The 18,148-nt window shown below is 40.6% G+C and overlaps 1 protein-coding gene across 12 annotated transcripts in view; it reads right to left on the bottom strand.

Moving 5' to 3' along the window:
* LOC139571118 (dystonin-like) overlaps window positions 1–18,140 on the bottom strand; it is a 187,182-nt gene extending 169,042 nt beyond the window's left edge. For 8 of the 12 annotated variants that reach the window (XM_071393687.1, XM_071393688.1, XM_071393691.1 and 5 more), the window contains exons 1-4: window positions 17,705–18,140; window positions 17,228–17,262; window positions 15,537–15,725; window positions 11,268–11,481 (exon numbers count right to left, since the gene is read on the bottom strand). In XM_071393687.1, the coding sequence (XP_071249788.1) occupies window positions 11,268–11,481; window positions 15,537–15,725; window positions 17,228–17,262; window positions 17,705–17,885 (619 nt within the window). In that variant the 5' untranslated portion in view covers window positions 17,886–18,140. The remainder of the gene's footprint in view (window positions 1–11,267; window positions 11,482–15,536; window positions 15,726–17,227; window positions 17,263–17,704) is intronic. The other 4 variants (XM_071393690.1, XM_071393694.1, XM_071393695.1 and 1 more) reach the window with 1 other exon arrangement.
* Window positions 18,141–18,148: the final 8 nt, after the last annotated feature.

Here is an 18,148-nt window from a genome sequence, read left to right as displayed (position 1 = left end):
TTCGTCGTCAGACCCACTGGCTCCAGGTCATCTACAAGGCTATGCTAGGTAAAGTGCCGCCTTATCTCAGTTCACTGGTCACGATGGCTACACCCACCCGCAGCACGCGCTCCAGCAGGTGTATCTCACTGATCATCCCTAAAGCCAAAACCTCATTTGGACGCCTTTCCTTCCAGTTCTCTGCTGCCTGCGACTGGAACGAATTGCAAAAATCTCTGAAGTTGGAGACTTTTATCTCCCTCAACAACTTTAAAAATCTGCTATCCGAGCAGCTAACCGATCGCTGCAGCTGTACATAGTCCATCTGTAAACTACCCACCCAATTTACCTACCTCACCCCCCATACTGCTTTTATTTATTTACTTTTCTGCTCTTTTGCACACCAGTATCTCTTCTTGCACATGATCATCTGATGATTTATCACTCCAGTGTTAATCTGCTAAATTGTAATTATTCGATTTATTGCCTACCTCATGCCGTTTGCACACATTGTATATAGATTCTCTTTTTTTTCTACCATGTTATTGACTTGTTTATGGTTTACTCCATGTGTAACTCTGTGTTGTCTGTTCACACTGCTATGCTTTATCTTGGCCAGGTCGCAGTTGCAAATGAGAACTTGTTCTCAACTAGCCTACCTGGTTAAATAAAGGTGAAATAAAAAAATAAATAAAAAATTGCACTTTTCGCACCAAAGTACGTTCATCTCTAGGAGACAGAACGCGTCTCCTTCCTGAGCGATATGACGGCTGCATGGTCCCATGGTGTTTATACTTGCGTACTATTGTTTGTACAGATGAATATGGTACCTTCAGGCTTTCGGAAATTGCTCCCAAGGATGAACCAGACTTGTGGAAGTCCACAATTTTTTTCTGAGGTTTTGGCTGATTTCTTTTGATTTTCCCATGATGTCAAGCAAAGAGGCACTGAATTTGAAGGTAGGCCTTGAAATACATCCACAGGTACACCTCCAATTGATTCACATTATGTCAATTAGCCTATCAGAAGCTTCTAAAGCCATGACATCATTTTCTGGAATTTTCCAAGCTGTTTAAAGGCACAGTCAACTTAGTGTATGTAAACTTCTGACCCACTGGAATTGTGATACAGTGAATTATAAGTGAAATAATCTGTCTGTAAACAATTGTTGGAAAAATTACTTGTGTCATGCACAAAGTAGATGTCCTAACCGACTTGCCAAAACTTTAGTTTGTTAACAAGAAATTTGTGGAGTGGTTGAAAAACAACTTTTAATGACTCCAACCTAAGTGTATGTAAACTTACGACTTCAACTGTATGTAGCCGTACGGAGCACCAATAATAAAACACCTCATTGTCTGACCCAGTGACTGGAGACAAAAGTCAGACACAGATTCCAAATGATGCTACATCATATGATTCCATTATGCTCTAGTCAAGGGCCGTTAAGCAGGCCACAGTTGACTGTCTGTTGCTGTGAGAGAGAGAGAGACCACGTAAATATCCATTGTTAGTGACTGACCACTAGTTAACAAGGAATCACAGTATCATACACAACTAACCCATTCACACGGATTACCTTTTCTCATTCACTGCTCATTCAAATGTTGCAGATAACATTGGAGAGATCTAAAATATAAATGGGGGAAATTAATCACTGTAGGAGACGGAGTCTATTCGAGATTCACACTATTGGCCTGGCAAGGGACTACAGATGTTTAATTTGACCAGTTTCTCACAGGGAAATAGGAAATGTTAATTATTGTGTGGATTATAATTAATGAAGATTTGTGTAGGGGTTGATACATTTTTAGTTAGGGTAAATCAAGTCTGAAATGTTAAAGTGGAAATCACAAATTTTATAAGCCTTTTTAAAACTTGAATACACTTAAAACTTGCATGCAACAACAGGGTGATCAAATTAAGATCCAACATCTGTATGTGTAGGGGGGTGATGTCATCCAGCTAGCGGAGAATGCTTTGCTGTAGACAGGATATTGAAAATGTAATGTCTTCTGCAGGTTTCCAGTAATAATTGACTTGGCCTCAAGACTTGTCAGCCTGAATGTAATGCTTGATGGACTAATGGAAGATAATAGGCCTGCTGCATCTTTGGCTGATCCTCTCTTTGTGTCAGCCTACATTGATAACAGCTTGGTCAATTGGTCAGACAACAGTTACAACAAAAGAGGGGTCATCAACTCAAAGATATTCAAACCTTCATAGAAATGTTCATTTAAATAACATCTCCTGCATAGTCTAATATTTCATCTAAATAAATAAACATCTCCATAATTAATAGGCCTACCAAAATATAGCCTATAGTCATTTTGAGATTGCTTTTCTCATGTGACAAAAGTGACAGTAAAACGTTGAGACAGCATTCTTTCTTTACATTGAGGAACACCCCTCCTCCAATCGATGCATCAATGCAAATTTTACACAATTCTAGTATAATGTCGCACAAATCCAAGTCAATTTGGCTTTTTACAAGTGCTAAACACAAACTTTCGAATTCTAATATAAACTGACAAGGCTATAGACTACAATCAAATAGCCTAGACTGTCATGTTTCCATTCATTCCGACCCGCTGTCCTCCAGTCATCAAAGCTCAGTGGCTTGCTGACACACTTGTTTAGGGCTTTAGCCTACCACGGTGCAATTGTCCCATACCAGGGCTATTCCCTCATTGTTTCATTTCGAATCATTGTAGACCTACCAATCGGTATAGGCGGCCAAAGTAATTAGCATACCTTTGTATTTTTCGAGGACATCCTCATACGCTTGAAGGTATTCCTTTTCGTCGGCGAGCATATAACCTGCCGGCGCCGCGTTGTAGTGAGCCATTACCCGAACTCCACCATAGGGCTCTCTATAGGCTGGACATTCACCAGCCGCTATGGCGAGTGTGTAGCCTAGTTCTAGTTGCGGGACAGGGATCCGGACAGAGGATTGACCAGCGCCGTTGTTACATGGAAGGAAACGCCCCTATACCCCTCCCCGGTAGGTCAAACCACCACTAGGCGAGACTTCTTCTCCGGTTTCATGAGAACATCTCGGGTGTGTTCTGTGACAGTCTGGGAGGGATTGAGGGGAGAGAGGGCTGCTGGACATAATAAATGCCATCCCATATCAAGCGGGCGCGCCTGAGCAATACTAATGCACGCGTCTCCCCTCCCTGCTCTCTCTCTCTGCGGAGTCCACCATGACTCCAATTCCAGTAATACCAGCACACTAACGCGACGATAACAGAATGACTCAGCATCAACTGCTGTGCAAAATAATCATTAATAAGCACTGATGCCAGTGATTTAAAGACAGTCCACAACGTTTCCATTCCATGAAAATGTGCCTATAGCTAGATAATTTAAGCATAGGAATAGGATACTCGCTATCCAATTGTTTCACTTGGTTGGCCTTGCCTTATTAGGTAGGTCTATTTCCAATCCAACATACCTCACTCAATAGAGGCATGAAAAGGATGACAACTGTCATAATTCATAAATCAAGGCCTACATTGTGCATTCGTTATAACATAGAGATTCTTCTAAATAATGTCACACTGATAAAAAAAAGACTATTGTTTGTGTTATACATATGATACACTGAGCTGGAAGATTGCTTTGAGTCTCTGTTGCATTGAGTCTGCTGAAGTCCCGGTGCTACAGCAGGCAGAGGAGATGTCCTCACAGGTCCTAATACTAAAAGGGTTTAATTCCAGAGGAAATGCAGTCTAGAATAAACAGATGGTGCTGATGATGATGCATTTCAACACAGTCTAGGTTCCATTCAACCAGATTCTTTCCATAAAATGTAGAGAATCAATAGGAAAATAGCTTACTTTCGAAGGAGAAGTGATCAAGACTGGTATAGACAATTTAGGGCTGGGCGATGTGGCCTAAAGATCATACCTCAATTTGTTCTAATTTATGGGCGATTCACAATATATATCTACATTTTTTAAATGTTTTCTCAAAATAAGCTTTGTTGGACAATTAAAGCTCAAGTACACTGCATTTCAAACAGTCAGCAATAATTTAATGAATTCAGGGCTTGTGAAATTATACCTAGGCTAAATATAAGCCTTCCACAACCATAGGACCCACTAATAATTGTATTACTTTATCAAAATAGTTTAACCTGCTTTTTGAAATAATCACTGATATGGCTTTCAATTCTGTCTATGAAAATGCACATTTTGTTGCACATTTAACCAGAACCATGCATAATGCACATTCACTAATAATGACTAACTTATTGTAGTAGGCATTATAGAAAATTATTAACACAGGTCTCATGAACAATTTCTCAAGCACAAGCCCATGTAGAGTAGATTAGCCATCTTTATATTTAAAGTTTAGCCAACTTGGATCCATTTTCTAGCTAACAAGGAAGAACAGTTGAATTGTTATTAACACACCCTTTTATCTGTTTCCAAATGTTTGAACAGCATGCTAGCCTGTCCACTTTGTTCAGATGTTGAAATCAAGTAACCTACTCAGGCCCGGTCCACTCATTAGGCAGGATTATGCGGCCGCCTATGGTGGCAGATTGACAAGGGCGGCATTTTCTGAACTAAACTGACCTAGACGCACCTCCAATAACTCATAAAACAATACATAATTTTGCCCAAAAACAATAACAATTTCTCTCAACCAGTGGCATATTGGCTTTTTAGGTGAGAGCTGATGCCACCCTTTGATAAGCAGATCCCACTTTGTCAAAGGCAGGGACCCAAAATATTTATCTTGTCCATTCCCAGCGTGCCTCTCCAAGGGTTCTGTTGGAGAGACGCATCGCTGTGGCGCTCCACCAACATTCCGTCAAAAAAATGATCGAACATAAATCATGTAGCAGATATAGCATATGGTAGAAAGAGTATGTTGCCTTTCCTACAGGCTGAAGATAAAATGTATGACAATGTAATGAGATGGACACTTTTTACATCATGCACGTTTCTCCGATCAAATAGCCTAATCTAAATGTCGCCCAAATAAAAAATGACATGTTAACAAACAACATATCCTAAAAACAGGACAGTTCAAACTAAAATGGACAGTATGGAATGGACAATCAGGCTGTCCAGGAGTTTCATTCCGTGGGCAAAATTTTAATGAGCAGTGGTTTCAAGTTTGTATCCATAAAAAAATGTATTAGCTGATTATAGTGAAAAAGAAAATACTTCTGCATTTCCTACTGTGTAAACACATTGCAAATAGGCTTAGGATAACTGAGTTGGGTAGCTGATATTCAGAGCTTAATTAAATAGCCAAATTGATTAGTCACATGAATCAGGACTAATAAAGCCAATGCAATGGACTGTTTTACAAACGGCGGGCCTACCACATCGATGGGCATTCATAACATTCCATTGTGGGCAGACATGGTTGGCTACACCCTAGTAAGCACGGACTGACACCGGCATCTTTTGGTCGTCTTTTTTTGGTGTTTTACAAACAGTAAACCTAGCACATAGATGGGCTTTCCTAAAATGTAATTTCATGTGACACTGTAGGCCAGGGATGGGCAACTCCAGTCCTCTGTGGCCTGATTGGTGTCCCACTTTTGACCCAGTCCCAGCTAACACATCTGACACCAATAATCAACTAATCATGATCTTCAGTTTAGAATGAAATTAGTTTAATCAGCTGTGTTGACTAGGGATGGGGAAAAAATGTGACACCACTCCGGCCCCGAGGACCGAATCCTACTATAGACTATACCTCAGTAAGAAAGGGCCGACGCTGAAGCCTTTTGGACATCTTTGTTTGGTGCTGTCCGGACTAGACGACTATGTTTGGTTCAGATGTTGTCCGGTCTGGACCAGCCTTGATTTGGCCCAAACATAGACATTTATAAATTACATATTTTCAACTTTCATTCAGAACCAAAAATGTACCGGATTTCAACGTCCGTAAAATACGTCTTTTCACCTTTCATTCAGAACTTAAATTGAACCTAACTTCAACGTCAGAAAAAATATGCATTTTAGACGTCTTTTCAACATAATTTTGCTTACTAGGACTATTCTTGTAGGGGAACAATTTTTTTGGTCTCGCCAGGACCGGCCCTGAACCTACCTTATTTCTCAGAATGAGAATGAGTTGCCAATTACTTATATAATTGTGCTTGATGCTTATTTCACATTTATAACACAGACTAGACAGCTAGTATAACAGTCTTTGGCTAAAATGCTGCTTGCTGTATGTGATAGTGCAAAGCTGTGTGTGACAACTTATGTCACGACTTCCACTGAAGTCGGTCCCTCTCCTTGTTCGGGCGGTGTTCGGCGGTCGACGTCACCGACCTTTAGCCATCGCTGATCCATTTTTCATTTTCCATTGGTTTTGTCTTGTCTTTCTTCACACCTGGTTCCAATCCCATCAATTGCATGTTGTGTATTTAACCCTCTGTTTCCTCTCATGTCCTTGTCGATGATTGTTTGATTGTATGTTATGTGCAAGTCATGTGTCGGTGTGCGACGGGTTTTGTACCCACTTTTATTATTTGTGTATTTTGGTTTTCTGAGTTTTGTGAGCACTTATTAAACGACTCCGTTTATACCAAGTTCGTTCTCCTGCGCCTGACTTCCCTGCCACCAGCACGCACCCACTACAACCTGAGCATTAATTTTCCAGAATCAATGTTAATTTATACTCTCATTTTAGTAGTATCTGCTCTGCATGCAATTTGAGGAGTTAAGACATAAAAATGGTATGGTTAGAAAGGTTAACTTGTCCTCTATTACAGTAAAGAAATGTCTCAATGTGTTTTGGTGTCCATATGACCCATTCTATTGGACCAAACCTCAAATGCAAATAGTGTCAGAGAGGAAGAAGTGATCTCTCATCTTTGTTGTTGTGAGTGGCAGGGGGAGGGGCTTTTGTGTGTGTGTCTGTGTGTGTGTAAATGGGGAGGCGCACAGTCACAGCAGAAGGAGCGACCCTTACAATAAAAGATTGCAGTTTTGAAACTGCAGTAAAGGTGCAGTAACTGCAGTTACACTGCAAAAACACTGCAATAAAAAAAACGGTGTTACTTTGGACGCAGTATTTGCAGCATACTGCAGTTATAATGTACTCTAACTGCAATCAAAAAAATAAACATGAGAACAAGCGAACATAAACGCACATAACAAATTAAAATAAAACTAGATTCTTGTGATACAGGACTTTGGAATATCACGCAAAAACATTCATTTGAATTAATCAAATAAATTCAATACATCGCCCAGCCCTGGGACGACTGTCACAGAGATATGAATAAGATTAACAAAATGGGCGAAATCAGAAGGCAAATATTCTACAATATCAGGCATCACTAGGAAAGGGACAGATGCATCCACCTGAACAATGATCACATCCTGCCATCAGGCAAATTCAGGACTTGCGAATTGAAGAGATAATTTTTTCAAACTAGCTAGTAATCTATGGATCCTGAGATTCAGCAAACAGAAAATATGGAGTTTAGGCCTACTCACAACGTGAGCAATTGGATTACGATATGATAGTTTATTGTTTCCATTTTTTTTAATCAAAGCCAAAATATTCTGTTGATGAATGTCAACAGCAAGATTCTGAGAGGTCACCAAGAAGGGAAAGGAGGTGAGCAAGACAGCACACCCTGCAGATGTGCCAAGAGAGTCCATACCATTCCCAACCAAATACTCACCTTTTATGGTCCTGGGCATATGACTAAGGATTAATTCCTGAATTGAAAAGTGCATGGGCCTATTATAGCCCTGTCTATGCTACTGAACTGAAACTATGGTCCAAGAACAGTCTTTTTGCAAAAAATAAAGAAAATAAATGCATTTAGCAAGGTCACCCCTAGAATGTATCATTACTACTCTCATTTGTTTCACAGACTACATTTACAGTAAATCACACAGTTCAACTACTACAATAGCTTGCTCTCCTGTGAAATTCTTAGTTTATGGCACAGAAGTTTGTCAAATAATTCCAATCGCATTTAAATTATTAAAAACATTCTGTAATCAAATAAACAGCATCAGACCAACATAAAAGTTGCAATCACAAAGGCCCTGCAGCTTGTGTCAGCCCATGTAATACATGATTAATAAACCCATGTATTAGAGGATTACAAAGAATCATCTAATTCCGATTCTAGTATCCTAATGCACAGCATATGCACAGGCTATGATGACCGCTCGTTGCACTTTCACCTAAAGAAGTCAATCTCAACAGCCAATCTTGGATTGCCCCCAGGTGGTGAGGGTAGGCAACAACACCTCCGCCATGCTGATCCTCAACACAGGGGCCCCCCAGGGGTGTGTGTTCAGCCTCGTTCTGTACTCCATGTTAACCCATGAACTCCAACTCTATAAACATGTTTGCTGACGACAGTGTAGACAGCCTACAGGGAGGAGGTTAGTGCCTTGGCAGAGTGGTGCAGGGGTAATAACCTCTCCCTCAACGTCAACAAAATTATGGAGCTGATCGTGGACTACAGGAGATAGCAGAGAGAGCACGCCCCCATCCACATCGACGGGGTCACTTCAGGAGGCAAAATAAATTTGACATGGCCCCCAAGACCCTCACAAACTTCTACAGATGCACCATCTAGAGCATTCTGTTGGGCTGCATCACCACCTGGCAACTGCACTGCATGGCTCTCCAGAGGGTGGTGCGGTCAGCCCAACACATTACCAGGGGCACACTGCCTGCCCTTCAGAACATCTACAGCACCCAGTGTCATAGGAAGGCCAAGAAGATCATCAAGCACCTCAGCCACTCGAGCTATGGCCTGTTGACCCTGCTACCATCAGGTAGATGGAGACAGTACAGGTGTATCAAAGCCAGGACCGAGAGAATGAAATGCGAGTATAGCGAAATGCTTGCGCTTCAAGTTCCGACCATGCAGTAATATCTAACAAGTAATCTAACCTAACAATTTCACAACAACTACCTTATACACACAAGTGTAAAGGAATGAATAAGAATATGTACATAAACATATATGAATGAGCGATAGCCAAACAGCATAGGCAAGATGCAGTAGATGGTATAGAGTACAGTATATATATATATGAGATGAGTAATGTTAGGGTATGTAAACATTATATAAAGTGGTATTGTTTAAAGTGGCTAGTGATACATTTATTACATCAATTTTTCCATTATTAAAGTGGCTAGAGATGAGTCAGTATGTTGGCAGCAGCCACTCAATGTTAGTGATGGCTGTTTAACAGTCTGATGGCCTTGAGATAAAAGCTGTTTTTCAGTCTCTCGGTCTTAGCTTTGATGCACCTGTACTGACCTCGCCTTCTGGATGATAGCGGGGTGAACAGGCAGTGGCTCGGGTGGTTGTTGTCCTTCCTGTGAGGCCAAAAAGATCATCAAGGACAACAACCACCCGAGCCACTGCCTGTTCACCCCGCTATCATCCAGAAGGCGAGGTCAGTATAGGTGCATCAGACTGTTGAATAGCCATCACCCATCACCTGCCGGCCTAGCACCTTAGATACTATCACTAGCCGGCTACCGCCCAGTGCTCTGCCCTGCACCTTAGAGACTGCTGCCCCATGTATATAGAGTCATTGAACACTGGTCACTTTAGCAATGTTTACATCCTTTTTTACCCACTTTATATGTAGATACTGTATTCTACTCATGGCTCAACCTATATAACTGCTGCACACCATTTCTATTCATATAGTGTCCATACTGTCTATACACACCATTTATATATACTGTGAAAGAAAATGTTATTGTCTCAAGAGATAAGCCTTGAATTGTACACAGCATCTCCTCTCACTCCATCTTGGTTTGTGCAGGTGACTGTGAACTCCTCCTCAGACCAATTGGCAGTACGCCCAGAACATTGCTCTGGGAACCAAAATAAGTATCTCAGTTTCAAGGTCCCAGCTTTGAGAGAAGAAGTCTCGTCAGTCACATGCAGGAGCCAATGTTAATAAAGAATAATGTAAATTATGCTTACATGACTTGTTTGTGTAGCCGCATCTGCATATAAGGACTGAAAGGGAACGCCCTCTGATTTTTCACAAGCTTGCACTGAGTTTGTGAAACTCTCCGGCCGTGATAATAAAGATTGATATGATTTACATTGAATTTGAGTCCTTAGTGGGGAATTTCCACGACAATACATTGAGTGTACAAAACTTTAGGAACACCTTGCTAATATTGCATTGCACCCCCTTTTTGCCCTCAGATCAGCCTCAATTTGTCAGGACATGGACTCTACAAAGTGTCAAGCATTCCAGAGGGATGCTGGTCCATGTTGACTCCAATACTTCCCATAGTTGTGTCAAGTTGGCTGGATGTCCTAGGAGGGTGGAGAATTCTTGATACACACGGGAAACTGTTGAGCATGAAAAACCCAGCAGCATTGAAGTTATTGATACACTCAAACTGGTGAGCTTGGCACCTACTACCATACCCAGTTCAAAGGCACTTCAAATATTTTGTCTTGCCCATTCACCCTTTGAATGGCACACATACACAATCTATGTCTCAATTGTCTCAAGGCTTAAAAATCCTTTAACCTGTCTTATCCCCTTCACTGATTGAAGTGGATTTTACTACTGACATCACTAAGGGATCATAGCTTTCATCTGGATTCACCTGGTCAGTCTATGAAAGAGCAGGTGTTCCTAATGTTTTGTATACTCAGTGTATTCCGGACTCTGACATTGCTCATTGTGATATTGCTAGTTGTGATATTTCTGATATTTTTTTACTTTTTGGATTATTTGTGTATTCTTATTGTATTGCTAGATATTACTGCACTGTTGGAGCTAGAACCATAAGCATTTCAGTGCATCTGCGATAACATCTGCAAATCTGTGTAGGTGACCAATAAACTTGTATTTTATTTTATTGGATGGACAATAGAATAGAGGATGTAATGTGAGCATTCCCAGACAGCAAATAACACACCACAGCTATACAGGTTTTTACAGTAGCCTAATTATCTAATTTGTTTATTAACTTATGAGACAAAATATTATTTGGGCCTAATTATTGGCTACAGAAGCCTATATTACAAACATGTGTCTTTGTCTAAATTGGACATGCATCAGAAGTGACAGCGCTGACATATGGGAGTGTCCACTGTCCAGCAGCAGCGTCAGTCTACTGTAATTATGCAGAATAAATAAAAAGCCTGTAGCCTACTTGTAAAAAATCTACAATGCATCACAGCACAGTGGCTAAATTTGCCATATCTGATAGATTTGCAGAATCAATAGGTCTATTTTATGTTATATTATCAGCAGCAGCACAAACAATGAAATATTGACACTCACCTGCAATCCTGAGCACGGCTCTCTCTGCTGGATCCAAAACGGATCCTCCCTGAATTTTTCGCTTATGTCGCTCGTGCCTGGGTAGGTTCCAGGGTAACGTGTCCCCTGGTGCCGGTGAGACCGATCCAGATTTAAAACTATAATCATCTTCGTCCGAGAAATCGGCCGATGAAGACATGGAACAGTGAAGGGAAGCGTTGCCCGAACCGGAGCTCTGTTAAAACAATAGAAATAAATTATCAATGTGTTGCGAGGCAACACACATACAGCGCAGACAGACACAATGAAACATTTCTCACCATCGCTGCTCCTACGTTTGCCTAAACTGATGCGCGTAACCTAATGTAAATGCACATTGATAGCTCAAGGGAGGCACCGTAGCGTGAGCCACCAGCTCGCCTAGCAATGATCTCTGATTCAACAATAAAAAGAAAAGGCACAAGCAGGCATTAAGAAGGAACATCGATTGTATCTGGCTCCCCCGCCAGGCCAGAAATAAGACTTACCGCTGTATACATGGTGTCGGTTGAATAATATCGAAATCCTTTATCAATTTGCTGCAAACTCAGACAGCAGCAGGTTATGTCATTTTTTATCAGAACCACGCCCTTCTAGCGATGCACTCTGCCCATTAAATTAGTGAAGTCTCTCCTTTGAGATGAAATTATGTCAAGTCCCCAGAGCAGAGTGCGAATAGATTGGGCCAGGGCGAGTAGAATGCGATGCTAGAGCTGTAGCATGTCAACGCGTCACCATCCTAGGATACAGAAGAAGACGGATGGAGACTAGAGAGGATCCCAGCGCTCTAGTCCTGATTATTAAATCGGGAAACTGTGGCCAATGTCGCTGTAACTGTTACAGCGCCATCCTGGGTGGGTACGTGCATGTCTAGTGGTGACTGCGTAGCCTCCACGTTGATGGTCGAAAACCAATCAGAAATCCAGACTGGTCCATGAACATCCTTTGTCATCAACCTGGTCTCATCAGCCATGCACAGCCGCGTTGTTGTTTTGCTGCCTGATGCGCATGTGCCTGCACTGTGTGCCATTGGCTAGAATTGTTCCTAGTTGACAATGAATGTGCAATTTTAGAGCACTATCTTTATCATCAATATATATGAAACATATCTGGGTTCTGCAGGCTTATTCATTACAACCTATCTCTGTCTGCCTGTGTCTGTGTGTCTGTCTGCCTGTCTGTAGGCTGTCTGCCTGGGCCCTGTGATAGGGTAAGGGTGCAGATGCATAACAAATAATTTGCCACAGCAAGTGTTGGCACATCCAAACAGGGTGTGGCTGGTCAAAAAGCAATAGGGCATACCAGTCACATGTGGACTTCCATTGCAAAATTATAGAACAGCATTGCTGTTTGCAATCTGAACAAGAGTAGGACATTGACAATTACCTCTGGGTGATTTCACAATCACCAACCTGTTCCCAGCATGGATTGTGACTATTTACTGTGGCCTGAGGGTCTATCAACAAAGCATTCTCTTGTTCAATGGTGAGCACAAACGTGCTTGAAATTATACAAACAATGCATGATATGACTTAAATATAATGATCCATGAACTTTGGCTATGCATTTATTGCATTTGAGTGAACATCAATCTTTGTTATACCCTCCAAATATCAATACCACTTCATGGTTTTAGACTACTGAGTCATGGTCATATCATATTGTAGTGAAATCAGGGGGTTGCCCTGACCAGGATTCGAACCCAGGTCCAGCGACTTTCAAGCCAACACCTTAACTGTTAATGGGGTCGCTAGGTGTTAGGTTAAAGTAACTGTCCAGTGAAAATCTCACTTTTAAAATATCATATTCTGTTAACTCATACCTAAACAATGGAGTTGACTCATCCTATATTCATAAGTGGCCAAAGCATAATTTGGAGAAAAAAACACTTCAAAAACCTCACCTCAAACTGGTATCTCAAACAGATTGTTTAAAAAATGCTTGCTATTTCCTCATGGAGGATAATGTCATCATCCTGAGGAGGATAAGCTGGCCAATCAGCAGTCTACTGACATTAATATTTTTAAGGCTGTGGCTGCAGAGCCTGACTTTTCCCAGACTAGAGCTTATGAGCATGTGCAGATCGCGTTCTATACTTTACACACAGTCACTGCTCTAGCTATAGAGAAAAGGCAACTCTTACAAATGGTAGACTTACCAATTTAATAAAGTTAGATCAAAGCTGAATCTATGTTTCCATGATCACATAATGATCGTATTCTACATAACTGAACCGAATATAAAAGCATAGTATAACATTACTGTAAGATAAAAACACCACTGCATTTTTCTCTCATGGGGGCAATACACAACAGCGTGCGCCACAAGGCAAAATACTTGACTATGCTACAGTTGGTTAACACCATCTGCTCTAAAATTCGCTCACTGTACATCATTCAAAACAACACTGTAGGCTACTTCGAAACAACACTGTATAACAAGAAGATCTAAATGCATATCCCCATGAAACTGATTGAGATCAAATGGTTGGTATGCAAATGCTGCATGAAAGTTTTACTGGTAAAACCTGAAGAATTATCATTCATGATTGACAGTTGGAAATGTGAAGGGAAGACCACAACCATGTGTGTTAAGTAGAGGTAAAGAAACAGATGCGTAGACCGTGATCCGCACATGCGCAGTAGCTTCGGGACCTTTAGTCCAGGAAAAAAAGGTTTGGGAAAAAAGGTCTGGGAAAAGTTGGATCAGCAGCCACTCCATATATTTTTAATGACCGCTATAAGGACACACCACTATTGTTGGGGTACGCCCGCACCATTCCAACACAGAAAAGCTGCCTTTTAACATACTTAATTGCCATTTATTGGAAGGGAAACTATTTCACTCATAATTGAATTAATAATAGGCCATATTTCATAGAAATCTGGAAAGACTGGACAGTTACTTAAAGGTCGCTACAATGCTTCGGCCCATATTATCTTTATTGTGACCATAGTGTTAGGAGAAACCCACCACCTCAAACAAAGCATAACTAAACACTTGTTTTAGGAGATTGACAAGCCCGCCCGCCACATACTTGGTGAGTCACCACTCATACTCAACTTACTTTTTTCTCGGTTACGTCAATAGCGTTGAGTATTGGTAGTAACGTTCTCCATATACCTTCCTACAAGACTACAACACCCAGAATTATGTCAGGAACAGGACAATAAAAATTGCACTGATGTGATGGGTTAATATTTGCTTTCATACTTTCTTATGTGTGAATTGAAAAAGTCGCATAGCAATTTAGAATAATTATAAAAAAATTGTTCAATGGTAGTCTATTGCTATTACCATACATTGAATAATAAATTAAGAATCAATATATTTCTTGAGAACTTGAGGATACAAGAGAAAAGGATCCATCAGTAAATGTCCATGTTTACAAAAACCAAACATTATACATTTGGGAAAAGAAACATTCAAATTGACATTGATGATCTATTGCAAATAGGCCTACACAATTGTTTTATTTATTCTAGAGGTAATTGTAATATTGGCCATTTGAAACAATGTAATCATAACACAAAGAGGTCTATACATTGTTTCAGTAACTTCATGATACTCAGTTGTAACTTGAAAGTCCATACTGAGCTAGATTTATCCAGAGTAAACTAAGAAAATGTAGACACCCAAAAGTACATATGAACCAACCTTCATTTTCTAGCACTACATCCTGTTTTCCCCCCAGTAGCCTAATGAGTTTGGCATATGGTGAGGTTTAAGGGTTGTAGCCTACAACTGAGATGATTGTTAATATAAACAATCGAGAATAATTCAGTTGCAGCAACATTATGGCATGGTATATGTCAAATGTTTGTTTGATGCGTGTGTCAACATGCAAAATGACAACATGGGCAATATCAAGAAATTGAATACATTTTAAGGCTTCAACTTTAACATTTGTCAGTGTTCATAAAATGTCAAGCTGCAATAGCTTTTCGAATAACAGCGTACCAAGGCATGATGTGGTACAGAAGGCCAAACTATTGAAGGAAAACTGGCGCTTAAAAACCATCCATTGCATCGATGTCAATGGGGATTACGCGCGCATTTTAAATTGGTTACAATTTTAAATGGGTAATTAATTTAAGGAAACATATCATCGATGTAGCCTATACTTGTCAATTGAAAAATATAAAATAAATCGGCCTAGTGTTAATTGACCATGCAGATTTAATTTAGAATAGATAGCATAAATGACTATGGCTGCTGGATTTAGGCTATATTACCCAATAATATACCTACGGGTTTGCGTGTTGGGGTGACTTGTACTGAGTGATAGAAGTCTGGAAGGACTCTCTTCTTCACTTTTCGTTTTCTCACAGTTGTGGATGAGTCACTTTGATGCTCACTCTCGGGAATTTCGACAAGAGGCTTTTCCTCTGCAACTCGAGCGCGCGCCCTCCTGGCATGGCGCGGGCTGTGCCTGAAGCCCTGTAAAAACATGGCACATCATGTCCAAAAGGAGAGAGAAAAATATGCTGAAATCGTTTAATATGCTTGAGACATATAACTATTTGGATGATCAATATATTATTATGAATCACACTGACACATATTGCAATTAATGGATGAAACTGGGGTTTTGTATAGCTACAGGATCTAATAGTATAATCGTGTAATTAAGTACACTGAACAAAAATATAAATGCAACATTTAAAGTGTTGGTCCCATGTTCCATGAGCTGAAATAAAATATCCCAAAAATGTTCCATTTGTACAAAATGCTTATTTCTCTTAAATTTTGTGCACACATTTGTTTACATCTCTGTTAGTGATCATTTATCCTTTGCCAAGACAATACATCCACCTGACAGGTGTGGCATATCAAGAAGCTGATTAAGCTGCATAATCATTACACAGGTGTACCTTGTGCTGGGGGCAATAAAAGGCCACTCTAAAATGTGCAGTTTTGTCACACAACACAATGCCACAGATGTCTCAAGTTGAGGGAGTGTGCAATTGGCACACTGACTGCAGGAATGTCCACCAGAACGGTTGCCAGAGAATTTAATGTTAATTTCTCTACCAGAAACATTGTTTTAGAGAATTTGGCAGTACATCCTACTGGCCTCACAACCGCAGACCATGTGTAACCAAGCCAGCCCAGGACCTCCACATCCGGCTTCCTCACCTGCGGGATTGTCTGATACCAACCACCCAGACAGCTGATGAAACTGTGGGTTTGCACAACTGAAGAATTTCTGCACAAACTGTCAGAAACAGTCTCAGGGAAGCTCATCTGTGTGCTTGTCATCACGGCCCCATGTCGCAAGGATCTGTACACAACTCCTGGAAGCTGCACATTTCCCAGTTCTTCCATGGCCTGCATGCTCACTAGACATGTCACCCATTGAGGATGTTTGGGATGCTTTGGATCAATGTATATGACAGCATGTTCCAGTTCCCGCCAATATCTAGCAACTTCGAACAGCCATTGAAGAGGAGTGGGACAACATTCCACAGGCCACAATTAACAGCCTGATCAACTCTATGAGAAGGAGATGTGTCACGCTGCATGAGGCAAATAGCAGTCACACCAGATACTGACTGTAACTCAGTAAAATCTTTGAAATTGTTGCATGTTGCGTTTATATTTTTGTTCAGTGTAGTTGGTTTTTAATGTACAATTTGTTTTAGCCTATATAGGCATATTTTGTCATTTTTCATTACAATGTGGATAATTTTTTTCAGAATTACAGTCAAACTGCAGAAAGTGCAGAATCAGTCACTTTATTTATTGATCACACATGCGCAATGCGCATAACACTAGTCTAACAATAGCACACCAACAAATCCAAAAAGTATACCGGTAAAGTATAATAAAAGTAACACAGAGCACCATTATACTTCCTTCACAATCTTGTATTTGGATAAATAAAAAATGTCTACTTACTGACCTTGACAGAAGTAATAGCCTAACCAATGATTGATTACCTCTGATCGAAAATGATGCGTCCGGAGACCAGCTTCTAGGACAAATGAAAATATTTTCTAACACTCGGATACCTTCAAACACACCACATATGAGGCCTGTTGTCTATGGCTACATTTAGGATATCATAATGATATAATAGGATACCATAAGACAAATTAATACTGTGTACGTTACAGTACACCTGTGAATAAGGTGGACAAGATACATTTGGACACTGACAGTAGCCTAATAGATGATTTCATCCTCAAGGCTATGCACATAGCAGTCTAAACTGTAGCCTATAGGCTATGTTTATCTGCTGAAAATAATGGCAATTCAAGTGTGTCAAACCGCTAAAAATAGCACATGGTACAGTTTAGGTTATAACCTATTTAACAGGTTATCGTGTGAAAATGCTTGAACATATTACAGACATGCCACGCATTTGGTTTGGTGGATTAGCCGCACTGCTTGGAGATGCTGACGCCTCTACTCACCGCGACTCCTTGAGCGCCCTGAAAGCACGGATTTAATAGGATGTTTCCCGTTACGAAGCCTCCGATGCCAGCAACAGAAAAATAGAATTGTTGCAATAGTTCCCACCAATAGCAGCAATAATAACAAGACAACTTGAATACTATACGGTCTTAATAAAACCAAAAACGCCGCAGCAATCATTATAAAACGCGATGTAGGGCAGCGCCACCTCCACACAGATATCCGGCTCCACGTATACTGCCCTAAATGCTGAAAGCGAACGAATATATTGACACAGGATATAGTGAATTTCTCATCGCAGCCAGAAACATGGGCTACGCTACAGACTATTCTACAGTTCTATTGATTTCAATAACGTATTTTAAAGCATCAATCCATGACTCAGCCGAAGAGCTTTTTTACAACTCAAGCAGGGGGAGTAAGCATCATGCATCTCTGAGCTC

The sequence above is a fragment of the Salvelinus alpinus genome, chromosome 3 (genome assembly GCF_045679555.1).
Source record: "Salvelinus alpinus chromosome 3, SLU_Salpinus.1, whole genome shotgun sequence".
In the NCBI taxonomy this organism is placed as follows: Eukaryota; Metazoa; Chordata; class Actinopteri; order Salmoniformes; family Salmonidae; genus Salvelinus; species Salvelinus alpinus.
This window is presented reverse-complemented; position numbering and strand designations above follow the sequence as displayed.